This window comes from Ambystoma mexicanum, chromosome 13 (assembly GCF_040938575.1).
Source record: "Ambystoma mexicanum isolate Mex_15411 chromosome 13, UKY_AmexF1_1, whole genome shotgun sequence".
Lineage (NCBI taxonomy): Eukaryota > Metazoa > Chordata > Amphibia > Caudata > Ambystomatidae > Ambystoma > Ambystoma mexicanum.
Window position 1 is genome coordinate 478447488 of NC_090938.1, and position 27394 is coordinate 478474881.

General features: G+C 47.6%; 1 protein-coding gene across 7 annotated transcripts in view; it reads left to right on the forward strand.

Moving 5' to 3' along the window:
* STRADA (STE20 related adaptor alpha) overlaps nucleotides 1-27394 on the forward strand; it is a 546126-nt gene that overhangs the window by 228434 nt on the left and 290298 nt on the right. For all 7 annotated transcript variants that reach the window (XM_069634117.1, XM_069634118.1, XM_069634116.1 and 4 more), the window contains one exon: nucleotides 15476-15599. In XM_069634117.1, the coding sequence (XP_069490218.1) occupies nucleotides 15476-15599 (124 nt within the window). The remainder of the gene's footprint in view (nucleotides 1-15475; nucleotides 15600-27394) is intronic.

Here is a 27394-nt window from a genome sequence, read left to right on the forward strand (position 1 = left end):
TGATTTAAAGTACTGTGGTTGTATAAAGAAGTGGTGGTGCTAATAATTAATTGGCCTTTTTGAAGCGAACAATTGCCTTGGCTTTTGAGCTTGTGTTTAGAATGAAAAACATTAACTTTGCCAAGCAGGAGACTGGAAAATAAGTTGTTTTGACTTTTGAACAAGCAAGCGTGAAAGACATTTTCTTTGCCAAGTGAAAGGACCCAGTGAATGGAAAATACTTTTTGTGCTACGTTGAATGGAACTTTGTTATTGAGCAAAACTGTATTGTATCCAAACTTTGCTCAAGGTATTCCTGAATTGATCCAGGGGAAGGTGGTTCAACCCTGGTCACAAGGAGTACTTTCTAAAACCTTTGAGTTTGAATTGTTATTTTGTTTTGTTGAACTAAATACAACCAAACTTTACTTTTATTTTGTTGTTGTGTATATTAGTCTGAGGGTCTGGCTTTTTGGACACTCTGTCATTTTTCTTTAGTTTTAGTTTGCTAGGCAGGGCCATCCTTATTAGGTTCGGGAACGATGGGGGTTTGTCTTACCCCTTTTTATTTCAACTTTTGAGAAAACTATATCTTTGTGTCCGTCTCTCCTTTCTGACCCCTCGCACGTATAACGACCCAACCAGACACTAAATGAGCAAAGGGAGCATGGTTGTATTGAGGAGTGACTTATTCGTAATGGGTGGTGACCTGTCACCCGTCTGCCCTTTATGAAGGAGGAAGCATCACAGAAAACAGTTCACAGGATAGCTGCCTCTCCTTGCAGGAATCGTGCAGTTCATTCTGGTGCATGACCAATGGGCTTTGTCTGACTTGCATGTACAGCTCTCTGACATATTGAGGGCTCCAGTATTGCACAAATGGTTTAAAATGACAATTATGAAATTGTTTGCAATGGCATCAACATGTGTTTTACAGTGGCAGTGCCAGCATATCCCACATACTGATGGTGACCAGGCATCTATTCACATTGTTTGTGTTAGAGCATTACTTGTAAATTGTATGGTGTTTTTCCCAATTTCTAGCAAAAACAGTTCTCATAAATTGTACCATTTCAACCCAGTATTGAAAGGCTGAACATCCCCCACGAGAATTTGAACATAAGCATACAGTTTCCGCACCCATCTGTCTAGATATCCTGGATTGTGTACATAGCCAAAGGGGATCAACCTGTTCTCCAATCCCCTAGGCCGCCTCAATGTTCTCTCCCTGTATTCACCACCCTGTTTTGTACAGTGCTGTGTTACTTAGTAACAAGGTTTAAGCTTTATTAATCCTATGCATATCCAAATATATGCATACTAACCAATTCTCACTTTTCTCACCCAATTACTTCATTCACACTCTTCTTTCATAAAACATAGGCTGAAACAGAACTCTCAAATCGTATGTTTGTAAGTCATGGCATTGACTTCACGTGTCCTTTTGCATTCCCATTCAGTTTTAGGAATTTAAGTGGACAAGCACCAGTGCAACTAGTAGTTTCCCACATTTACTTAAATGTAAAATTGGCGCTGGTGCTTTAATTCCCACCTTTTAATACAATTGAAGTTCTACTGTCTTAAATGAGAAAACTCTGTACCTTCATATACAAAAATTAATTCTCAATTTTACCGTAAACCGCAACACATACCGCCAGATGTTCAGTTTTTCTTGCAAGCTGGGACTCACAAGGATTGTCTTTTTTTCTACATACATACACACACGCTGAGCAAAAAACGATTAGAGCTGTAGCTTTATTTTCCCCATTCTGATTGAAAGCCTACAATTATCAGCATGCAAAGTAATGCTAACGGAATTAAATAATTAAATCTTAAGAAACAGTGAGACAGAAAAAATCACAGTCCCAGCTTTATTTTACATGACATGCAGATTTGCCCACCCTTTCCTGTTCTAATCAGCCATCATTTGTACTTCTTGGTGATAATGGCCACAACACACATTTCCCATTTACTTTGGTTATTGATGGTTAACCCCTGGTTGGGACACTGCTTCGAGCCCTTCAAGCCCCTCCTCTCACCGTGCACACAGCTTTTGACTGTTTGCTTTGCAGGGAGAGGAGAAGGAGTGGGCGGAGGAATAGGCGCAGGTACCTCAGACACTGAAGATACAAAATAAACACAAAGTGCTCATTTGAGTGTCTGATGGGAGGAGCTACTGGAAAGCCTCAGGCGAGCTACCAGTGGCTCACGATCTACTGGTGCATTAAATGCAAATGTTGGTGTTTTATCGTGAACTTGCAGACTCCACATGTAAGACGCTTATAAAAGCCATTTGGTTCTGCTTGAAGCCAAGATGTCACTTTTTCTTGGCAATCTTTGGTAAGTGATTAGGATATTGTATTGTATTGGGTTATTTATATAGTGCTCTTCCCCACTTGTGTGGCCTCAATGCGCTTTTTTCCTTGGTTGGAACGCCCTTGGTGACAGTAGTCCATCTTGTTGGAAATTCTAGGGGTTTAGGTTAGGAAATATTGCCGTTCTAAGACTTGGCTGGCCGGCAAGGCTCAACTAAGCAGACCAAGAGAGGTCCGACACATGGGTGGATGCTGTTGGGGGTTAGAGATAGATTGCTGTTGTCGAGAGAGTCTATGTGAGGCCAGCTATACCGGGTTCTTTCGGGTGGTGGTCGCTGTATGCTAGTGGCAGATGTGTTGAGGTACGTCGGATGTGTGCCAACTAGACCGGATGTACTTAGCCGTATTCTATCGTATTCTATTGTGCATATGCTAGACTTCTGATAGTTGGTACTTTTGTGAATGCAATACATGGCTTATTATACATGCACTCCCTCAAACCCATATCCAAAGTTACGTGTCAGTTTTATTTAGAGTTTCATAGATCTTTACAAAGATTAAGTGCATTTGTGGTGTTCAGGGTTGCAGTATGTAGGGAATTATGGTAGTGGCACCATAACTGACCCATGCTGGTAGCAAGATTGATTATTGTTATGCTTCATCCCCTCTCCTAGTGAGACCCCCAGCATGTTTGGCTGGACTTCTGGACCTTTTTCTGAAATCCTGAATGAATGGAGCCTTTTTCCACTCATTCATCCTTGTGGGCTCTGTTTTTTGGAACTCCATAGTACTGGTAGAATACAAAGAATATAGAGTCTGTCTGCTCCATAGCTCTTAAAGGTATCTGTGTTCTTACTACTGCAGCACACAACTCCTTATGGGCAGTGTTGCTGGACACCCTTAGGGTGGTCCTGTAAGATTCTTTCTTTTTCTGTATCCTCAACTAACTAGTTCTTAAGGATAGAGAGATATTTAGTATCTCTCCCAAAACACTATAGTCTGAGCGATTGGCACACCACCTTCAGTGGAGTGCCAAAAGGATGCCTAGTATCCCCTTTCTCTTTGCTCCTGTGATGTTTGTAGTCACAGAGACAATCATCTAGTTATGGCTGGTGGCAGTGGACGTGTTCTACCGACTATTATTTATTTTCTATACCACAGGCTATGTCCATAGCACCAGTAGAGCACAATAGGGGCACCCAAGTACCAACATAAGGGCCTCCCTTCTTTTTTTCACCATTATTAGCGTAGTTGTTCTTTGTTAGCCCTTCTTCTACCATTCTGGGAGGGCAGGTCTGTGTGTGTTTTACCTTTTGGGCAGAACCCTTGTGTTTATTTGTTTCTTTATTTATAATGCACGCCAGACCCAAGGGTATCAGGGCGCAGGGTACATGAATACTTTAAGCTTAGGGTTACAGGTTACAGTATCCCTGCCTAGGCTCCAGAGTGTCTGGGCAGGCAGGAAGTGGGAGAGGAGTTTTCCACAACCCCACTCCCTGTCCTTTGTCTGCCAGAGTGCCTGAATAGGTCCAGCTCCCACAGGGGTCTGGCTGTCCTTATTGGACAGCCAATGTCCTTTTTGTAAAATGCTGAGAGAGCTGGCAGAGGAGTGTGTGCTGGAACTGTAAAAAAGGTGAGGCTTCTGGAGTGAAAGTGAAGTTGACCACTGGAAGCTGAAGCAACTGAAGATGACCAGAGACGCCTGCAGACCCTTTGCAACACTGTGAAGCGACCACTGCTGTCCTGACCCCGTTTTCTGTGCGACAGAGGAGCTCCGACAAAGACGACCCCTTCCCTTTGGCTGGTGGGAACAACCAGTCCCAAGACTAACTTTGAATCTAGCCATCTCCCGGGGTCCTAGGAGTTTCCAGAGCTGCAGAACCCCAATAGCGGGAGACTTTCTGCCCATTTTGAGTGCATTGTCATGGAAAGGCCGAATCTGTCCAAATCTTTGCTGAATCCATAAGCACACTCCAGAGATCCGGTCCAACTCGCCTAGACCCTCTCATCAGAGTGCAGTGTATAGGTATGCCACTGAGGTCCGAGGTTCATACTACACGCACACGGTTCAAGGCACCCAAGTCCCAACGAACCCTCGCCGGCATAAAAACGGAGGACTGGGCCAAGGGCAAGTTAGAACTGCATTTTATTTTCCATAACAGACATGGATCATACAGGAACGAATTATCTGATAATTGCAGCTCCTGAGCCAGTGCCAGTAGTTTTTGTGCTATTCTGACATCACAAATTGGGGCTCTTCCACAAAAGCCTAAGAGCCCACCTGATTGGGTGATTGGGGTGGTATCACCTATGGCTGGCACATAGATATTATTCCACTGGTCCTCGCATATCAGGTGGCTTGCCTGACCCTTCCCCAAAAACTATCTATTACCTTGTTGCATGGTCACAGGATTACCATTGGCCCTTGCCGTCTGCCATCCACCCCTGGATTTGTGTTCCTGATGTGCTGGGCCTGGGACCCATCTCTGTTCTCAGCGCTCAGTGCACCTTCTCAAGGTGATGTCAAGGACTATGTGTTCCCATTGTAACTTTTCTGTATTACCACTTTGCCTTTGAGAGTGTCTGTAGAATTGCAACGTTGTAAAACAATGTGTATCATTGCGTGTCTGCTCCTCTGGGAACCACTCTTCTCACCACAAGTAAATGGCCATTGTTCGGCTTGGCTGTACCACGTGGGTTAAGACCGCAAAATTGAGCCGCCTTGGTCTGCAATTAGTGAGGATTTATTCTGTTTTTCTGCAGATGGCTCCTTGTCTCTGAGCTTAGGAACGTGCTGCTCATCTCTAACCTTGGCTGTGAGCCTTGTCTTGCTGCTTCATGCAGCCTGATTCTTTTTTGCTCTTCGTTCTGAGGCCTGTGGCTTCATGTGACTCTACTATAGTTATGCTATAATTGCTATATGTCTATATTGTGCTAGTCCTCTTATAGGTTAATTGTATCGTGGTCCTTCCAGCTTCCTTATACGATCCTTTAGTTCCATATGGTTAGTTGCAATAAGAGTCTGCAAGCTTGCTCTGCATCTCTACTTTGACTTCCATCCTGCGTTTCTGCATTTTGCTAATGAAAAATAAAAGCTTTCGACAATGTGTATGTATCTGTCCTCGATCTATAGAACTGTGTGAGCATGTTCTTGTGTGCATGTGTGTGCCCATGTAACTTCGTGCGTGGATGCAAGATTGCTTCATGGCTAACGTTATTATCTCATGATGTCTCCAAGGACATCAGCCCCGCATGATATTTGTCATTTAGTTGATCATGTCCACTGTTCAGCTGTATCCACGATCAGTGTTGGGGCACATGTATCCATGATGACGTTAACGGAATAGGGTTTGAATGGTTGTATGAGAGAATATCTGTTCACATATGTATTTGGCAGTGGCCCTTCTGGGGGCTGTCCAAACAGGGACTGGCATCTTGCATCTCTGACTCATTGGGCTGTCATACTTGTGGGGTTCAGGAGGGGCATTCTAGGAACCCTCTCTTCAGTGGGACTGCAGGAAGTGAAGAAGATTGACCGGGCGATCCATGTCCTTGGTTGGTGCTGTAGAAAAGTTGCCAAAACCGCAGAGTGAACCAAGGAGTTGCTGAAAGTTGTGCGACAGGTCCTCCCTTGAGACTGCTGCGAACAGATCCCGTCCATTGTCCTGCCTTCAGTCATCAGACCAAGGAATCAGGAGGTCGGGCTCAGAGATGCAACATCGCAGAACATCCAGCATGAAAATGTTCTTCTAACCGAAGGTACTGTGGGCAAAAAAGGTATTGCTTACCTGATTCTAAGAAGTCGCTCCAGAGCATTGGAGTGCAAGTAAAGGTGTCCAGGGCAACCCCCTCATACCTCAGACCCAAGCCGCTGCTTGTATCCCCTTCTCTAGTCTGTTTTAAGATCTCCCGTGTTAGTTGTTAACTTGCTGCTTCAATAACACTAGAAACTGGAAGAAATGCACAGGAACTCTTCATAATTTGCTGCTTTTCAAGACTTCAAGCCCTCTCCGAACTGCCTTTAGCTAGGGCTGTATTTCTAGACTTGAAGAATTTACCAGGCGAAGAACCCGTCTCTCCAGTCTTAAACTAAGCTTATGTTACACTAACCATTTTCCTCCCTTTAAGTGACTTTACTATGTGTTTGCATAGTAAATGCATTACTGTATAAACTGTTGAAAACCTCATGAGTGCGTGTAAGTGCTTCTTTGCTGTGCCCATCTAGCTAAGATTCAGTGTACTTACCTACAGCTCAGACCTTCCTCTTAAGATAAACCTGACTGCTCTGCCACTCCACCAAGGTCCTGAGTTAGTACAGACCTATGCTAAGAGTTGGGGATCTAAAAACCACAGGGATAACTTACTAAAGTCTTACTGCCAGTAAGACTTTATGAACAATCCCCTAACACTGGTGTTACAGCTGGTGGCATTTGTGAGGATTGGATTACACTGATTTCTGGTTGTATTGCACACAAATAATCCATCACCCAGGTCACTATACTGTAAAGTATTAAAACTATATCCACTATGGAAAACTATAAGGCAGAAGCGAGTTATGTCTCTTACTGTTGAAAAACTGAAAAATGTGTAAAGATAAATGTCTTGGTACAAAAGAAAAAAAGCTCAGTTAATCCAAAACTTGTTGGATTACCAAACTGTAAGTGGGTCTGTAACCCCTACTTCCAGAATAGATCTAGAAGATAATGATGGTAAAAAAATGAAAATACAGCTTGAATTCAGGAAACTGGAAATTCAGTCTGAAATGAGATGAGCAAATGAGGAAGGAACTGCACCCCGTTTCAGAGTTTTTTGCCAGACCACTCCAAAAGCAGGATCCTTGTCTCCCCAAAGATTTGGTGAGTTTGTATGATGTGAAAACTGATATTCTTGATTGGCTGAGTATGTTTGAATTTTCATGCAAAGTACAAGTTATTTGTGAAAGTGAGTTTGGTCTGTGAGTAATCCCTTTGCGTTGCCGTGACGGTCGACAAAGACTAGTTTACTGCATTGATTCCATTGTTCTGAGGCATGCTGCAGTGGTTTCTTTCGCATTCTACCTCCGGAACTGAGTGCAGCAGCTCCTGTGACCAGCCAGACCTGTCTCTGCACCCACAGCGTCTGGACATCTGGCAACCGAAAGGAAGTACTCTCTTCTGGTGACCACCTCTGGACCTGCCAAGTCTGGACCAAAACCGAAGTACGGGCGTTGAGTAGTGAGGATACTTACTGGTGTCCTTATTTCATCCAAAGAGTATTCGAACTTTGCGCTAAGGTTTGTCACTATTTGGCTTGGATAGTACTTGCTGTCTAAAGCCATCCGAAAGCTGGGAACCGTTTTGTTAGCAATAACAGATGCCCACTTGACTTTTGAATCCTTCCTCGCATGTTCAGAACACTTCTAACTTTCTCTCTGACAAGTATTGGAACTTTGTGAGCCTTACGCGTTCCTGAGGGTGATGGCAGGTGTCTATCCACTATTCAGGCATGGTGCGCCTCGAACAATGTCTGCCTTAATGCCAGTAAGACTGAGATCCTTCTCATCTGGATCCCTGCTCCTGCTTTTCCTCTCACTCAGGCTGCCCTCCTTGGACCCTCTGCCCTCACCCTCTTGTGGGGCAAAAAACCTTGTTCATCTACGACTCCTCTTCTCTCCTTCTCTCCACACATCAGACCTTGCCAAGAGGGCCCATTTGCAGCTGCACCACCTCAGAGGTATTCTCCCTTTTCTCACCTTCCCCCAGAAGCTCCCATTCTCCAGAGCTCTGCTTCTCTCTAGTCTGGACTACTGCAACAGTCTCTTTCTAAATCTGCCTAACTCTACTCTTCACCCTGTCCAACTCATCCAGAACAGGACTGCAATACTTATCCTTGGCCTCAAGCCCAGGGACTGCATCTCTCCGGCTCTGAAATGCCCCCACTGGCTGCAAGGATCAGCTTTAAAACCCTCTGCATCGTCCAAGGCTTTTTGGGGCTGTGGCCCTCACTACCTTCAACTCTCTCTTCCTAAGCCTCCCTTCTAGAGCTCTCCGCTCATCTACTTCTAATGTTCTGTGGGTCAGTTGCTTCTCCAAGCAGATAATGGGGTGGTAGATCTCTCTCTTCTCTGCAGGTGCCTCCCTCTGGAATGGCCTCCCTGCCTCTCTCTGCCTTGAGCTGGATCTCCCTTAAGTTCTGGAAGCTCCTCAAGATATTCCTTTTCTCCTCTTATTTCTCGCTCTCTCTCCCCTGCTAACCACCCTTGCTCCTCTTCTGTATGCTGACTGACTGCTTGGTGTCCTTTGAGTCTTACAGGGCAGCACCCCCGACCAGTCCCCCTGCACTTGCCGCCTGGCTGACCTTGCACTACCTGGCTCTAATTGTTCCCTCTAGTCCCAGCCTTCCTTGCACTTAACTCTGGGCCCTGCTGCTCTGGTTGCACTTCACCTCTACCCTCTCCCCTGCACTTCTTGTTGTGCACTTGCATAATCTAAATGACACTAGGCCTAGTAAGATCGTTTGTTTTGTCCTCCTTTTGTTTCCCCTACCTTGCCTTGTTGCGCCTAGAAACACTTGTGTATAGGTGCATAATGAATAACAAATCCATCAATATATTTGTTTTATAGTAAGTGTGTGATAATATTTGACTAGCGGTTTCATTGCTTAATGTGCATTTTAAAGGCCTAATAAATAATTATATATTTTTGCACTTAACTGTCTAACTGGAATTATTGGTGTTCCGTGTGGACTCATTGTAGCCATCAGCCAGTCTCTCACACATCCTGAGACTAAGCCTTGCCACTCTGCTACCTACCTGTATTGGGTTCGGCTAGAGTGCAGAGTCTTCACGAAATCACAGTTAGGGTAGGTTTTGGAAATCCATCTCAACAATAGAGCTGGGAAGGTGTGCGAATGTCATGAGCTTCATGCAAGACAGCCCTACATAAGTACTGGGACCTCACGGTCGTTCGCAGGGAAAATAGCATCCTGTAAGTGGTTAAGTTCAGCAGGAACAAGCTGAGCTGTCGCTATTCAGGAGTTGGGCGGCCATCACACAGTGGCTTCCTGACTCCAAAATGTGGACATCCGTATATCGCGCTACCCTGCGTAGCTCGTAGCTGTGGCATAGCCCTGAGGACAAACGGGTCCTGAAGAAATTGCAATTCACGCTCCCCAGTGTCTAGCGCACAGCTGTAGAACATCTCTGCAAGCCGCATTTCAGTCCCATATAGAATATAAATGGAGGGATACTGTTAGGAAAGATTTCTCTTTTAGGCAACTTTCCGTATTCTATGGACAGTGCTGAGTAAGAAACACCCCCCTCATGCCCGCGCGCACGTTGGCATGAGAGAAGAGGTCAACAGAGGAAGAGGAGCACATTACGTACTTGGAGGAGGTGGCATGATGCAAGGAAATGTACGTTGCGATCGGAGGAGCATGCTGTATACAGCAGGGTGATCCATATCCTGCATTTAAATAAGCGGGCTCCCCGAGGGGAGCAGTGACGAACGAAGCGACGAGTGGCCCAGGGAGAAATATGCACATAACTCTGGGACATCGATTGCACTCGGGTATATTGGTAGGGGGAGCTTGCAAGATACCCGGGGTACCCCTGGAGAAAAGACGGCAATTGGCTCCCGGTTCTTGTTTTAACTCTAAAACTGGGAGAGACTCCTTACACTACCTACGTAATAGGAGGATTAAAGCTGCAGTAACGGTGACATGGTCACACTGATTGAGGGGGGAGGGGGATACAGTCCTTGAGGGAGCTCTGATTCTGTGGGCTGCATGTGAGACCTACAGGTCTGAATGTGTAAGGCAGGAGGGTCATCTTGTTACCCCCTCTAGTTAATGTGCAGTCCACAGAGGGCATAGGTGAACATTGACATTGGCAGGGGATCTGGTAGTGATCCTCAACGGACGGAGTGGTAAAAAAAAATCTGAACGGCTTAGTGAACCAGATAGGTGATCTATCCATAAAGAAGCATATGTTAAGTTCTAATGGGAAAGGATGCATCAAGGGCAACTCGGTACCCTCGAAGGTGAGCACCCGATGGACAGAGGGGACAATTACAGGGAGCTGGCGGTCAGGGGAAAGACACAGCTGGCGAGACTCGCTCCCTCAAAACACTGTTGCCACACAAAGCAACAAAAGAACACTGAGATGTTAATGTTAAAGGACATTTGTACCGCGCACTATCACCACCGTAGTGGTCCCTTGGCGCTCTGGCGGCTCTGAAAAGGGAGAGGGGGGGTTGAGTTAGTGGGAGGAATCAGGGAAAATGCAAGAGAGCAGTGATGTGCTGTTGGCGGCCTCCGCCCGGTGGGTCCGTTGGCTGGGCCTGGGGTGTTTGCGGCCGGTAGTCGTTGTGTTCTGTTGTGCAAGGCTATGTGTGTTTTGTTTTGTTGTTGCAATGTAGTGAAGTTTGTGCGGTTTGTTGTGCTGTAGGTTTTGGTTGTGTTTGGTTTTGGGTTTGAGAGGTGTATGCAGAAAGGGAAGTTGTTAGTAGGGTTGGTTAGTTTGCATCTCTATCCTGAATAGAAGCGCTCGGCTTGCGTAGTCTCCCTTGTTGCGAGATCAAATATAAATTACCAAAAATAATTATTGCAATGCCTAGCTGAGCACCAACAATGCCTAAAGGAAATGCTTCAGGACTCCTTTCAGGAATAGATTGTTGCAGTTAGATCAGACATTAAAAGTGCCATGTCAGAATTTAAAGGGGAAATCTCAAAACCAGGAGAGCGAGTTGATGATACAGAATGAGCTCTACAGGAGTTGGCAGAAGACTCTTGATGAAATTTTGGAGCAACTAGCACGGATGTCGCACAATCTAGAAATCCAGTGTGAAAACCTTGAATCGGTCAAGGCAATCCAAGTTACGCAATTAAAATGTCCCAGAGGAGAATGCAAACAAAGACATTAAGCATGCAATACAAACTCTCTGCGCGGACCTCCTTTTGGAGATTCCTGCCGACATTATTCTAGATAGAATATACGGGGTGGGCCCACCTAGAAAAGAACCGGGGACCAGACCCCGGAACATACTGGCTGTGTTCATATCTTATGGGCAGCAGGAAGAAGTCCTTAGGGCAGCACGGACAGGTACATCCTTAACCATCAATGGATCGGAAGTCCAGCTTTATCACAACCTAGCTTTCTCTACCCTAATCAAAAGGAGACAGATGAACCCGGTAACCAGTATTCTCAATCTAGGGAAGGTGTGTTACAGAGGAACTTTTCCGTTTGGATTACTTTTTAACTGGAAGGGGAGACGAATCCAGTAACGACATGTGAAGAGGGCCTGGATGTGGTGGCGCCGGAAAGCAGATGAGACCAGACTGGATCATCGGATGCGGAAGGAGGGACCCCTAAGCCGAGACGACAATGGGAGTGGTCGATGACAAAACGGGACAACAGAAAGGCCAGAGCTCTGAGAGGCTGGGGACAAACCAAAGGACACCCCACAATCTGAGGGGTGATGGCGGGGCGATCAGAGGAATCCAGTACACCAAGGGAATGGGGGTATATGATGTGAATAAGAAGGGGAGGGAGAAAGAGAGAAAGACATTGGAAATGGAGGACCGGGATGAGACTGGGCAATGAAGTAGGAGACCAGATTGCTATCTCAAAGGGGGTAGTATACCTTTATGCAGTTGGTTGACCCAGGTAGTTTACCGGCGCATGGATGGGTTAACCCGAGGTTGTCAATAGGACCCATGTGCCGGCCTGGGCCAAAGTTTGGGGAATGGGGATTTCTGGGGGCTGAGGGGGGAGAGGGAGTCCAAACTGTGTTAAGGGGGTGGGAGTGAAGAGGGAGAAAGATCGACCAGCAGGAAAAGGGAGAGAATACGACCTGGGTCTAGGACAATCAAAATCAAGCCCTGAAGGACTTAATAGGTGTAATATTTGCATTTTACTTCAAATTGATCACAGCCCAGATGTATTTAGGGGAACCCTCAAAGGGACAAAGGATTGGACCCAGAGGAAAGAAATACTAAGGATGGGATCAGACATCCATCATGAGCTTTAATATAATTATGTACAAAATTCGGGGGCTAAACTCGCCTGCAAATGTAGCAAACCTGGATCTTTCTTGAGGCGCGAGAAACCGGACTTCCTCGCTCTTCAAGAAACCCACATCTGTAGAAAAGATAAATCGTGCATTAGACTGCATGGGTACGCGCAGATTTTTCGGCAAATATGGTGGAGAAAAAAGCGGGGGTTCTTATCGCATTTAGGAATAATCCAGAACTAATGATTTTGAAAGTGGTAAATGGTAAACAAGGGAGGTACTTATTGGTGAAATTCTGTATTAAGAAGGAAATATTTACGATAGGGACAGTATATGCACCTAATTCGGGACAGGAATGTTTTTTGATGGCCACGATGGAGATACTTGATATATGGCAGAGGGTCACGTAATGCTGACAGAATTTTAATTTACTATGGGATGCAGGAATTGGTACTAATCGCGCAGTATTGACAATACGGGTACACCATCACAGTGGCTTAAAGATGCATTTTTACAATTGGGGCTAGTAGATGCATGGCGGGTTAACAGACCACGGGAACTGGTGTTTACGTATTATTCGCACATACATAAAACTCAGTAGCTAATAGACTATTGGGGTTTCCGCCAAATTTGGTGGGTCACAATGGGAACGATGGCACTACCGGACCATGCTCCCCTTGGGGCAAAACAGACTATGGCAATTCGAAATATTGTGGGATTGGGTTCTACCAGAATGGATCCTAGCGGACAGAGTCTTTTCGGGAGAAATAGAAGCATTCAAACCTACTTCTCCTCCTACATCAACGAAACGAGGGGTTTTAAGGTTCATGCAGACAGTAACTCTTAAGGTGGGGGTTGTTTGGGCAGGGGCAGGTTTGTGGAGACGTATGGTTTCCATGAGCCTAGCTCTGGCCCGGTCACACACAGGGCAGTGATCACAGAGGAAGAAGAGAGATGCAGTGTCCGCTTCCAACAATTCGCGCCCAAGCTTCAAGCTTCAGTGAGAACAGGACAGCCACAGCGCAGACAGTGGGGAGGAGGTGGGGGTTGCTGGGCTGGCCGTGCACAGCACTGGACAGGGGAGAGATGCAGGCTTGCCGCTGAGGGTTTCATGTGCGGCCTAGTTAAAGATGGACTTGGGTCAATACAAAATGGAGTCTCTGGGGTCCTGGAGAGGCATTGGATATGTGTCATTTAGTGGCTACCTTGCACCCGTCATCGGGGCTCGGCCAAGGGTACGTTTCCAACCATTGAATGAGCATAACGTACACTTCACCCGGATTGTAGGGGGGGCCCAAAAGACCCTTCCTCCCTTGCATCTGATCAGCCTCTAAGCATGAAGGCATCACGAGTAACTGTATTGGTGAGCGATCTATGGGATGAAGTCGTGAAACAAAAACACGATTCCGGGGCCGTTTACACCAATATTTGGGAACCCTCAGTTTATCCTGGGGATGGAGACTAAAGCTTTTGTAAAATGGAAGGAGGGGGCTGTACAAGGCTTAAAGATCTAACATTAGGTCAAGAAATTGAAACATTTGGACAATGCAAACAATTTGGCTATTACCAGCTTAGGTATTGGGTCCTGCACCCTCCAAATAAAGTTCAAGCGGGTAGACCACTTACAGCATTTGAAAAATATATCCCATCACATACGGGGGATACTCACTTGATTTCATCGTTTTATACTTTTGTTTAGTGAGGGGGCACCCAAGGGACGTGCCTTTACATGACCAAATGGGAAAGTACTTTAGAATGCCCAATTGCAGAGGAGGAATGGGAATCACTCTGGGGTCAACATTAAGAAACTGACAGTCTATCCACCTAAGGGAACTGTGGTTCAAGATTCTTAATCTTAATGTACTTAATCAGTACACCCCGGAGAGACTTAATAGAATCTTCAAAGGGAGGCCATTGGTATGTTGGCAAAATTGCAAGAAAAAGGGGGATTGGCTTCATGTATGGTGAACGTGTTCAGCTCTGCAGCCTTTTTGGGGACAGGTCAATAGGACCATATGGGAAGTTTTGGGGGCCCAATATACCAGTAGGGGCAGGCAAATGTTTGCTGGGCCTTTGGTCAAAAAACTTGAAATCCTGAGATAGGTCACATAAAAAGGCATTTGTGATTCTGACGCTAACGGCCCCACTTGTGATTGCACGGAATTGGAAGAAGGAGGCGGCTCCAATTTACCATGAGTGGCTGTACAAACTTTGGAAAATATTGGCCATGGAATGGGTGACCTATAGCTTACAAGGGGATGGTAGTAAGTTTAGGTTGGAATGGGGCATATTGCTGGACTACTTGAAGGATGACTACCGAATGTATCTATGCCCACAGAACATTAGGATTGTGGACATTGCCTAAGGCCCCATTAATATATGGAACATAAGATGAATGCATTTCTAAAGTCTTTTGTATATTACTAAAGGTACTGCTGGTCGTGGGAAAGGGGGGGGGTCGACAGAAAAGATGGGGTTTGGAGTGTTTTGTTATGCAACTTAAGAAATGCTAATAAAAGAAAGCTGTTCTAAAATATGGAAATTATCTTTACTGCCACAAGAACCTTTACGGACTATGTGCCCTCTCCTGAGAAGACAGTTTTGTGACCTTTGGGCACAAGGCCCCATTCAACATTGTGATTGGATAAAGTTAGGGTATTCTACTTGTGAACTTGGTTTCCTTACTGCATCATTACTTGCCTCCTTTCAGGTATTTCAGTGAATTGTATGCATTTTTACAAACCTATGGTTACTGTATATATGTTTTATAACGGAGTGTTGCGTGATATTACTTGCTTGTTTCCTTTTCGTAGTGTGTTTTGGGCCTATAATAGAGTATTTTTGTACTTGCCTGTCTAAGCAGAATTATTGTGTATTTCACTGTTTGGACTCACTGTGAACTCCTGACAAACTCACTCACTCTAACCAGGCCAGATTTTAGAAATCCATCTTAACCGATACCTAGAGGGCGAATGTGGGGTGTGCGAGTGAAGAGACTATTGAAGAACCCAGAGCAAGTGTGGTGGATGCTGGCCGTGCGGTTCTCTACACTCTGTAAAAAGCCATGGCTCAGTTATGCTACTGAAGCACTAAATATCACTTTATATGCTCTAAAGAAGTATTGTTAACCTTGCATAACCTGAATATATTTTTTTAAACTTCTCTCCACTCTGGTCTATTTTTTTTCCCTAGGTTCTGCCAAGGATCTCATCAGCACTCATTTTGTGGATGGCATGAGTGAAATGGCAATTGCATACATTTTGCAGGGAGTGTTGAAGGCCTTGGACTACATTCACCACATGGGATATGTGCATAGGTAATCAAGCTTGCTATTGTATTTGTCACTGAAAGGGGCATTTCTGTGTTGTTACCTAATCTGTTATGAGAATGGCAGCATTTGCATAACTTGACACAGTGACCGATGTGTTTCTCTATTTATGGTGACATTTACAGCTTTGTAATTAGTTGTCACTTGTGACTTTAAATTGGTGGCACCTTTATGATTTTCATCCTATGCAACTTAACGTTGTTTAAACATGATCGATTTCCTTATCCACATAAGAATGAGCAAAACGGGCAAGGGAAGTAAAACGGAAGGCTTTATTGACACCCAAAAGTCAGGATAATGTTAAAAGAATAAGCAAAAAGGCTGGGATGCCATAGGAATCTATAGAGGGGAAGGTGCAAAAGGGAAATCTTTCTGAACACCGTTGTTTCCTGTTAGACTGCACTTCCACACAAATTGCTTATGTCTGAAAAAGCACTAAAATCTTGGTTCTGGAATCATGTTTTTTTTTAGTTGCAAGCTTTCTTACTGCTGTTGCAATTGTTTTTATTGTTTTGTTTTTTTCCCCTTGAAATTGTAATATTTGAAAGGTTTTGAATACTGTATATGTTTTACATTATTCAGCGCTCTGATGAATTTGTGCCTTGGTCGTGCTTTATAAAAATGTATAAATAGTTGCCATGAGCTTGCTCACAGCAGGGCGGTGTCTTTGCACCATGAATGCAGACCTCAGATGATTACACCTGTCACTGCTACCCATGTGCATCTGATGCATGTAGGAGTTCTTCTGCATGTGCCTAATTAGGGTGATTTTTCTGAAAACCTCTGGTGAGGGGGTTCAAGAAGACTAAACCTGCAGCACGTGCACAGGGTGTCCATCAAGTTTTCCAGACTCTCAATTGTAGGGGGAATGAGCAGGCTGTCTTCACTCTTAGGGGGGCGAAGGCTAGTTCTAAGGTACATTTAGCCTCAATTAAGCATGCAACAATATAATTCACACAGTATACATACTGATTGATATAAACTCTTTATTATAAAGTCATTTAATAGGAAACACACATTCATGATAGTATTTTGAGTTTAGATGTATTTTAGGGAAGCAGCCCAGAAAGGAAGTTGTTAACACCCGATTGAACTTTGTTGAAGGTAAACTGAAATCTACCTTAGTTTCCCTCTCCTGCTCCTAGCAGTGGCAGTTGTTTGTGTTGTCCTTACTTATCTGAACCACTCTATTCTTTGGCTTTTGATTAAAACATTTGGGTAATTTCAAGAAAAATCATTTGGGATCTACAACAGGTACGATGGCATTATATAGCCACACAGCTGGCCATCACTCCATAACTGAACTGTGCAGCATTCAAAGTTTTGGCTGCCCTCCATTCGAGATAGGCTAGCTAGCCATAATGCAATACAGTCACGCCAACACAAATAGATGTATATTGAGGTGTCTGGAAGACCTTAATCTGGCTATGACCGGATACCGCAAAAAGTACCTTGGAATATTCTATCAAAAGCCTAAGATGTTCGCCATTTCTCTTGGTCCATTAAAACAAAGACCACAAAACACAACAAGGCTTTGGAATAGGGGTTTAAAAAGGCATTGTTAACCCAATAGTCACCGCATATGTGCATTTGGCCACTGTTTGGGGAAAACATTGTTTTTGCTTTCCTTACCTTACTCAACTCACCTCTTCGAGGGGCACTGGTCTGCCTTTGTGGTCACCAGTGAAGGAGGGCCCTGGCCCCTTTGCCAGATTTTTTTTTCTTTTTTTTTTTTCTGTAGCCACATCATCTTAAAGACCTGCTCTCCAACCTTGATTTCCAGCATCCCCTGTGTCCTCATCTTACTTGATCTCTCTTCTGACTTTGACACGGTCAGCCATGCCATCGTGCTCAATCGTCTCTGTGATAACCTGAGTATCACCAGCCAGGCCCTTGCTTGGCTGACTTCTTTCCTCTCTGATCGACCCTTCCAGGTCCAACTTGGGTCTTTCCTCTCCTCCATCTCTACCTCTACCTGTGGTGTCACTCAGGGGTCAAACCTCTCTCCCTGGCTGTTCAACCAATACCTGGCACTTGCCTACCGCATTGCTGCTCTCTGCCCCAACTTTCAGTGCTATGCAGATGACACTTAGCTCATTTTCAGGCTACCTTCGGCCACCTCTTCTCCGTCTCTCATCACTGACTGTCTGCTATCCAGGAGTGGTGTGCCGCCAATGATCTCTGCCTTAATGCCAGTAAGACTGAGATTCTCCTAATAGGCACGCCTGCTTCTTCCTTTCCTGTTGCTCTCTGGCTGGCCTCTCTTGGCCCTCTTCTGCTCGCACCTGCGAGGCTAAAAACCTTGGGGTGATCTTTGACTATACACTCCTTCTCTCCTCACATCTCTGACGTCTCTAAGAACTCACACTCCTAGCTGCACCTCCTCAGAGGTATTCTTCCTTTCCTCTCCTTCCCCCAGAAGCTCACTGTCTCCAGTGCTCTGGTTCTCTATAGGCTGGACTATTGCAACAGCATCTTTCTAAATCTGCCCGCTTCTTCTCTCCGCCCACAAGCAACTCATCCAGAACAGGACTGCAAGACTTGGCCTCAAGCCCAAGGATTGTATCTCTCCAGGACTAAAATCTCTGCACTAGCTCCCAGTGGCTGCAGGGATTAAGTTCAAAACCCTCTGCATTCTCCACAAGGCCTTCTGGGGCCTCAATACCTGCAACTCTCTTCCTAAATATCTTCCTTCTCAAGCTCTTTGATCATCTGCCTCCAACTCCCTCAGGGTCAGTCGCTTCTCCAAGCAACGAGTTGGTGGTAGCTCTTTCTTCGGCTGGGGCTCCCTGCCTCCCAGAAACTTGAGAACCTTCCCTGGTTCCGGAAGCACCTCAAAACATTCCTCTTTGCTTCTGCTTTCTCTCCTCCTCTCCCCTTCTGGATTCCTTTCTGAAACTGTACTGGTTACCTGGCCACCCTCGGATCTCGGGCCCAGGTTCCCTCCTCCGCCAGTTACACACCTGCACTGCCTCCATGGCAACCCCCACACTTGGGGACTGTTCTCTGTATCCGTACAGTCCCCCACCAGACACCTGATGTCTGCACTTACCCTTGCACTTGCCACCAGCTGGCCCTACTTCTCCCACTGTTTTATTACCCCATTTACTGCACTGTCCCCACACCCCTTCCACTCCGCACTTTTCCTCTTCTCCCTTCCCCCGCACTTGCACGATCTGAATGACACCTGGCCTAGTAGGATCGTTGTCTCTCTTCCCTCTGCCTTGCTGCGTCGCGCCTTGAAACACTTGTGTATAGGCGCTTTATAAATGCCATATGATATCATATTACTGAAGTGCTCCAGGGCCTTTTCTTTTTCTTTTGTAGCACTTTTTGTTACTTTTTGTTGTGCCCAGGACAGGCAAATTATTTTCTACCATTTTATTTTTTCATTTCACCCATGTACATGTTAATGATTTACCGCATAATGCCATTTTAAGTACCATATAATCCTGCCACGTGTTTTGTCCTGCCCTCGGGTCATCCTGTCCTTCGGCCTTCTTCCTTCCCTCTCATGTAAGGAAATGCCATATATGGTAAACCCCTTCACAAGCTCCAGCTTGGAGTACCTGGGCTAAATGGCGGTGTGTGCATCCTGGCTGGATGTAGGGATTTGGACTGCCTTGTCCCAATCCACATTGCAGACATAGAGTGTCTGTTGCTGGGCAGATGAAAGGCAAAACACTCTTGCCGGTTTGAATGGTGCAGATCCTTTCCATTGGTGTCCAGTCAAACTTTTGAAGAAAAGGAAGTGTCCTACAGTCGTTCCCCAGATCGCTGACTGGAGCCAAAACTCCACAGAAGGGGAGCAGCATGCTGAAGACATGAAGACCACCGCTGAAGGTGAGCAGCATTGCCATCAGCCAAGTCTCAGTGAAGCCCTGCCTCTCTTGCAACGATCCAAACAGACCCTTGTTGGTGCTTCAAACTTGTGCTGGGGAACCAACCAATCCAGTCAACTGCACAGGAAGCATGTCGCCATAAGCGGTTGGTAATATCCTGTGACCATCTTCTGGGTGGTTCAGCTTTGAACAAGGCTTCTTCAGTTCATCCTTCTCCGTCCCTGTTAGGAAAGAGTTCTCTTTTGGCAACTTTCCCTCCATATTCTATGGACCCCCAAACTTTCTGCTTTTGTTTTTTTTAACATGTCCTAACTTTACAGGGAAGTGAAGCCTTCAGCTTCACTCCCCTGGCGTTATTGCACATTTTGTCATGGGACAACTGATCAGTCCTTCAGACTATCAGTACTGGGAAATTATGTTTCCAGTCTGTCTTTTTATCTTTTGTCTTTTTGGTAACTTAACAGTGCACAACGCATCTTACAATGCAGTGCAGTGGGGATACTTTTGTATTACCCTAGTCTTTTACACTTGGGATTTTTGGTTACTTTTATATGTGCCTAAAGACCAGATGGTGGCAGCAAATACATTTTACTGTTTTTGCATTATTTTTAGTGTGCATGTTTCAGTTTACAGCAAATGGCTACTAAATGTAGCTAGTGGCCTAAAATAGCCGTGCCACTAGATTTTAGCTTGTTCTTTGGCCATATTGTTGTTTGGCCTTGTTCCTGACTTCTCAGGTCAGGAAATCCCTTATACGGTCATGCACTTGCCCGGGAAAGCTGCTGCCTCCCAGCTTCAAGCGATCCTGCTCTGGAAGGTCAAATTCAACTGTGACTGGAAGGACACTTGTTGTCTCCTTTGTGGGGTAGCCGTTGCTGGAACTCACCTTCCCTCGTCTGGTGAAGTGTCCTGAAGAGGTGTGCATCATTGCTTCTGCATTTCTTCTTCGCAAATGGTTGCACTCTGCTTGTGGAACTGACAGGAAGAACCCTTGCACCAGCAGCCCCTAGGCCCTCTAACTGGAACCAAAGGCAGGAAAAACAACCCCCAGCAACCCCGCCCCATCGACCCACCTAGTCATCTGGGAAATTTTGAGTCAGGGGGAGTAAGTAATTGTCCGTCTTCTACTCTCCTCCTCCCCTGCACCTCTTCCTCCCACTACGGCTCTCTTCCTCTCCCTCCCCACCTCCTCCACCTTACGTCTCTCCTCCTCCACTACTGCAATCTTCTGACTACAGTTCTCCTTTTCCCCACCTATTCTCTTCCCCTACCGCTCTCCTCTTCCCCTACCACTCTCCTCCTCTTCCCCCTACCGCTCTCCTCCTCCCTCTACCGCTCTCCTCCTCCCGCCTCTCTCCTCCCCGTCTCACTCCTCCTCCCACTCTCCTCCCCCTCTTCGTCCCCTTCTACCTCTCCACCACTCTCTTCCTCCCACCACTCTCCTTGTCACACCACTCTCCTCCTCCCTTTACTGCAATATCCCTGACCTTGTGCTCTCCTCCTCCTCTACTCCTCTTCATCCCACTGCTGCTCTCCTCGTCCCAACCACTCTCCTCCTCCCCATCACTCTCCGTCTCCCCCTACTGCAATCCTGTCCGTCTTCTACTCTCCTTCTCCCCTGCACCTCTTCCTCCCACTACAGCTCTCTTCCTATTCCTCTCCCTCCCCACCTCCTCCACCTTACCTCTCTCCTCCTCCACTACTGCAATCTTCTGACTACTGTTCTCCTTTTCCCCACCTATCCTCTTCCTCTACCGCTCTCCTCTTCCCCCTACCACTCTCCTCCTCCCTCTACCGCTCTCCTCCTCCCTCTACCGCTCTCCTCCTCCCTCTACCGCTCTCCTCCTCCCTCTACCGCTCTCCTCCTCCCGCCTCTCTCCTCCCCATCTCACTCCTCCTCCCACTCTCCTCCTCCCCTTCTTCCTCTCCACCACTCTCTTCCTCCCACCACTCTCCTTGTCACACCACTCTCCTCCTCCCTTTACTGCAATATCCCTCACCTTGTGCTCGCCTCCTCCTCTACTCCTCTTCATCCCACTGCTGCTCTCCTCGTCCCAACCTCTCTTCTCGTCCCCACCTCTCACCTCCCCCTACTGCAATCCCCCTACTGCTCTCTTCCTCCCCTTACTGCTGTCTTCCTCCCCTATGGCAATCCTCCAACCCTGCTGCTCTCCTCACACTCTCCTCGCCCTCGCCTCTCTCCTCCCTCACCTCTCCCCTCGCATTCCCCTCTCTCCTCGTCCCCACCTCTCCTTACCATTTTCCTCCTCCCCTACTGCAATTCCCCTTCCCTACTCCTCTCCCTCTCTCCTCGTCCCCACCTTTCTCCGCATCCTCTCTTCTCTTCTCATCCCCACCTCTCCCCAACTGAAAAAACCTCACCTACAGCTTTCCTCCTTCCCTACTCATCTTCGTCCCCTACCTTTCTCCCCCCCCACCTCTTTTCCTCCCCCTAGCCCTATGGCGATTCTCTGACACTACTGTTCTCCTCCTCCCCTTATCTCTTTCTCCAACTACTGCTCTCCTCCCAAACTCTCTACAACTCTGTCCTTCTCCCCACCTATAGGCCTCCCCAATGCTCTGCTCATCCCTACTGTTCTCTTCCTCTCTCCTACTTTTCTCTTCCTCCCTCCTACTGCTCTCTTCCTCCCCCTCCCGCTCTTCCTCCCCCTCCCCAACCGCTCTCCTCCCCTCGTCCTCCCCAACTGCTCTCCTCCCCTCCACCTCCCAATTCTGCTCTCCTTCTCCCCACCTCTCTCCTCCACATTACCTCTTTCCTCTGCCCTTCCGCTCGCCGCCTCCTCCCCTACCGTTCTCCTTCCACTACTGCTCTCCTCCTCTGCTACCGCTCTCTTCCTCCCCCTACCGCTCTCTTCCTCCCCCTACTGCTCTCTTCCTCCCCCTACCGCTCTCTTCCTCCCCCTACCGCTCTCTTCCTCCCCCTACCGCTCTCTTCCTCCCCCTACCGCTCTCTTCCTCCCCCTACCGCTCTCTTCCTCCCCCTACCGCTCTCTTCCTCCCCCTACCGCTCTCTTCCTCCCCCTACCGCTCTCTTCCTCCCCCTACCGCTCTCTTCCTCCCCCTACCGCTCTCTTCCTCCCCCTACCGCTCTCTTCCTCCCCCTACCGCTCTCTTCCTCCCCCTACCGCTCTCTTCCTCCCCCTACCGCTCTCTTCCTCCCCCTACCGCTCTCTTCCTCCCCCTACCGCTCTCTTCCTCCCCCTACCGCTCTCTTCCTCCCCCTACCGCTCTCTTCCTCCCCCTACCGCTCTCTTCCTCCCCCTACCGCTCTCTTCCTCCCCCTACCGCTCTCTTCCTCCCCCTACCGCTCTCTTCCTCCCCCTACCGCTCTCTTCCTCCCCCTACCGCTCTCTTCCTCCCCCTACCGCTCTCTTCCTCCCCCTACCGCTCTCTTCCTCCCCCTACCGCTCTCTTCCTCCCCCTACCGCTCTCTTCCTCCCCCTACCGCTCTCTTCCTTCCCCTACCGCTCTCTTCCTCCCCCTACCGCTCTCTTCCTCCCCCTACCGCTCTCTTCCTCCCCCTAGCGCTCTCTTCCTCGCCCTAGCGCTCTCTTCCTCCCCCCGCCCTAGCGCTCTCTTCCTCCCCCCGCCCTAGCGCTCTCTTCCTCCCCCCGCCCTAGCGCTCTCTTCCTCCCCCCGCCCTAGCGCTCTCTTCCTCCCCCCGCCCTAGCGCTCTCTTCCTCCCCCCGCCCTAGCGCTCTCTTCCTCCCCCCGCCCTAGCGCTCTCTTCCTCACCCCGCCCTAGCGCTCTTTCTCCTGCCGCCCTAGCGCTCTCTTTCTCCTGCCGCCCTAGCGCTCTCTTTCTCCCGCCGCCCTAGCGCTCTCTTTCTCCCGCCGCCCTAGCGCTCTCTTCCTCCCCCCGCCCTAGCGCTCTCTTCCTCCCCTCGCCCTAGCGCTCTCTTCCTCCCCCCGCCCTAGCGCTCTCTTCCTCCCCCCCGCCCTAGCGCTCTCTTCCTCCCCCCGCCCTAGCGCTCTCTTCCTCCCCCCGCCCTAGCGCTCTCTTCCTCCCCCCGCCCTAGCGCTCTCTTCCTCCCCCCGCCCTAGCGCTCTCTTCCTCCCCCCGCCCTAGCGCTCTCTTCCTCCCCCCGCCCTAGCGCTCCCTTTCTCCTCCCGCCCCACTGCTCTCCTCGTCCCCACCTCTCCCCCTCCCCCTTTGAATGGATTGTCCTCCCACGTTTTCCTCATCTTTGATATCTTCATTTCTAGCTTGAGCTGCTTCGGAAAAAAAAAAAATCTCTTGTCGGCACAGGGCACTGTGTGTCGAGGCGGTCGACTCGATGTCCCTCGAGGGCTTCCATCTCTGCTGATGTGATCGTCGAGTACATATACCACACGCAGCACCCGTTGGCTTCAGTTACGTTTTTCCGCAGTAGTTAAAGGAATGGTTCGGTCAAAATTTTTTATTGCCCCTACGGGTCGGCCATGTGTTTTTAAGCCTAAATCGCTCGATTTTAGAAAAATTTCCTATGGACCTTACCCGAGTTTTCGTCCATTAAAAGCATGCGAAAACAGGCATCAGGGAGCTGCCATTTTGTGATAATCCTATCATTTCCCCCATCGCCCTGGCTGACCTGCTTTTGCGGCACTAAATCATATCCCCCGCCAATGAGCCTGTCATCAGCAGACGTGTACCGCCCATTTCACAACGCCAAAGCACGTCTCGTGTCAACATTCGCTGCACTTCAGCTAATGACGTGTCGCCATGGAAATGGCAGGACGCCGCTTTCCTCAATAAGTATAAACAGACCATTTCACAACACACAGCAGCAGATTTTCGATTCCATTCCTCTCTCTGTTACTTTTAGTATTCTGTGACTCGTTTCTGTGCTCTGAACACACAATGGCTACAATAATGCCCTACATGTACGAGCCCGCGTATACCGAGGAGGAACTACTGGAAAGGGAAACGCGCGAAAACGATGGGTCTTCGGACGGCAGTTGGGAGGACGATTCAACAGCTGAACAGCCTGGACCTAGTCGCATGGATGGTGTTTCCACCTGGTGCACATGCAATCGGTGCGAGCTAATGCCAACCGAGGAGGAGAACTGCTGCTGCTGCTGTGAAAACTCGAGATGCGTGGCCTACATTTCGGAAGGCGAGCCACGACCGCAATGCATCACCGAGCTGCCTGACCTCAGGGCAGCCTGCCTCACATGGTCCGTGTTGAGGATAATGATGGTGCACTTCGCGCAACTGTTCGTCCTCGTAATCCGAGTAACGAGTAAGTATACTCTGCTTGTCATGCAACTCCTATTTCATGGTCTTCTACTATATCCAAAATTACATATACATATCATTGTAAGCACGAAAGTCGTTCAATAGTGTGCAGTGTCTAGATAGCATTTGTCTGAGTAGGATGCCATTAGTTACAAGAATTGTCATTGACAACAAACGTTTATTAAACTTATCTTCCTTTTCACAGGTGGTACACGCTGGTGGCCTATCGTTCCTTTACATGGTGGCTTCACGGGAGGCTTGGACACCGCGTTCGAAGAGTGATACCCTCCTGTGCCGTTCGTGTAATAAGAGAAACGTTCCCGAGTGACAGCGGTCAGTACAGGGTATTTTCTCTCGCTGTGCTGCAACCTGAACTGTACAATGTTTAAAGTCTTGTATTTTTGTGTCATCAAAATAAGATACAAAATAAAATATCACATATATTTTAACAATGGTTGTTTCGATTTTTTAAATGAATCAAGTGCGTCTCCATTCAAGGATGGACGTCAGACATCTGTGCTCGGATTCGGTGAAGTTCAGGTCGCTGTGAAGCGAGGTGGTCACTATCTAAGCTAACATAATATATTATCAATAATGCATGCACTAAATAACACTTATTCAAAGTCTCTATAAAAGTCACACATATATCTATACTATCAATTAACATTGGATTATACAGGCCTTAGGTCAAGGGTCTTGACCACTATAATACACTGTCTGAAATGTGGGTCTGTGCTCACAAGAATCTCCGGTATGTGGCATTTGTTATTGATAGGCAACGATATACTGCAGTAGGGGTCTAATGTTAGGTCAGTGGTCTGGCACATGAAGAGAATACCTTGCAGGGACACAGGGTCAGAATGGCAGTAAGTTTACAGTGGCGAGGGTGCGTGGGCAAGGACACGTTTATGGAGATGAACGAGCTATGTGCTTGGTTCAGGCCGGTTCACATGCAGGACCGTGATCTCAGAGAGTGATGTGTTACATTTATTAGCTGTTGCAAATACCTCTGGAGTTTTCCAGTCAGAGTGGGAACAAGGGTGTGGGCCATGTGCTCTGCGTGCTGTACTATCGCAGTGAGGCCTGGTCACCAAGATGGAGTGGAAAGGGGGTACAAAAATGGATGCCCCGTGTCCTGCTCAGTGTTCCCATCTACGCAAATGTCATCCAAAGTTAACATCACATAAGGGCAAGGGGCGAACCCACTACTGGAGGCACTTGGTACGAGTTTCTACTGAGAAGTAAAGGATGAGAGGGGCGTGATGGCCCCTCGCTCCCACACACTTGCCTGCACGTCCCAGGCCCATCCATCCCACCCCCTCTATCAAAGGCGGTTCGCACCGGGGGATGAGCGCTGGCAAGGGTGGGCTGTCACGGGCGCAAACGGCCAAGGTGCCAAACCGCATGTACACTTCAAAAGGTATCCCACGCCCAGGGGCCATCGCTCACATGGCCTCCTCAGACCCCGTGTCTCCAGGCAGGACTCCCCCGAGGCAGGCCGCACCACTGCAATCCACATAAGTGTGTCTCCATTCAGCAGTCTTCCTGTGCCTTATCTGCACGCCCCAGGCCCATCCATCCCACCCCCTCTATCAAAGGCGGTTTGCACCCGGGGATGAGCGCTGGCATGGGGGGCTGTCACGGGCGCAAGCGGCCAAGGTGCCAAACAGCATGTACACTTCAAAAGGTATCCCACACCCACGGGCCATCGCTCACATGGCCTCCTCAGACCCCTTGTCTCCAGGCAGGCCTCCCCAGAGGCAGGCCGCACCCCTCCAATAAACATAATACCATGACATACACACGTCATTCATTCATTCACAAACACACCCCTGTTTCTAATACTTTAAAAACCACTTGATATGTCTCATGAGAACATCTTTGTGCTTTGCAAGTCAACTCCTGAACCTTCTAACTGAGAAGCACTGATATCTATGCTAATCTGCTCGTCGCCGTGCTATCTGTGACCGCTTCGAGCAAACTCGTCAGTGTGCTACCTGTGGCCATCTACCTGTTCTCCTGCAACATACTGCTCGGCCTGCTGAATCCTGTTTGTTGGTCAAGGTAAGGCCATGTATCCTAGTCATATTTCGGTCATTTTTACATTTCAATCTATTTGCTATTACAGTACCCAATAGAGCTGTGGTCATTGGTCTCATTGCTATTGACTTGAGTTTCAATTGTTATGCTATCAATAGATCTATTTATTTTCATCTGTGTCAATTGTCATTGAATGGCATCCTTCGGGGGTCCAGTCGATAATGTAAGAATGTTTCCTTTTCGTGCAAGACAGAACATCCAAGGGACGAGTCACATGTTCAGAGTTTAGTGACATCATTTGAAAAATGTCTAACTTATGCAAAGCCGCACATGATGAACTGGTATAGTTCCGGCGACCAAAACAAACCTTGCATTGAGCATGGTATGGTTCATTTACTTTTTTATGACATTTTTATTCATCAAGGTTTTATAATAATCTTGATATTTAATTTTCAGAATTTTCAACAATGCCTGCCTGTTCGATTAGCGGTTGCCCTTCGAAGACCCATGCTAAATCTGAAGGCACTACAATGCATGTTTTCCCGAAAACTGTTGATCGAATAAGGGAATGGGTCAGACATTGCGGATATCCACTGGATGAGCTGGAAAGTAGAGTCCAACAAGTCTTTGAGGACAAGAGGGGTGGTCGATACCGCATCTGC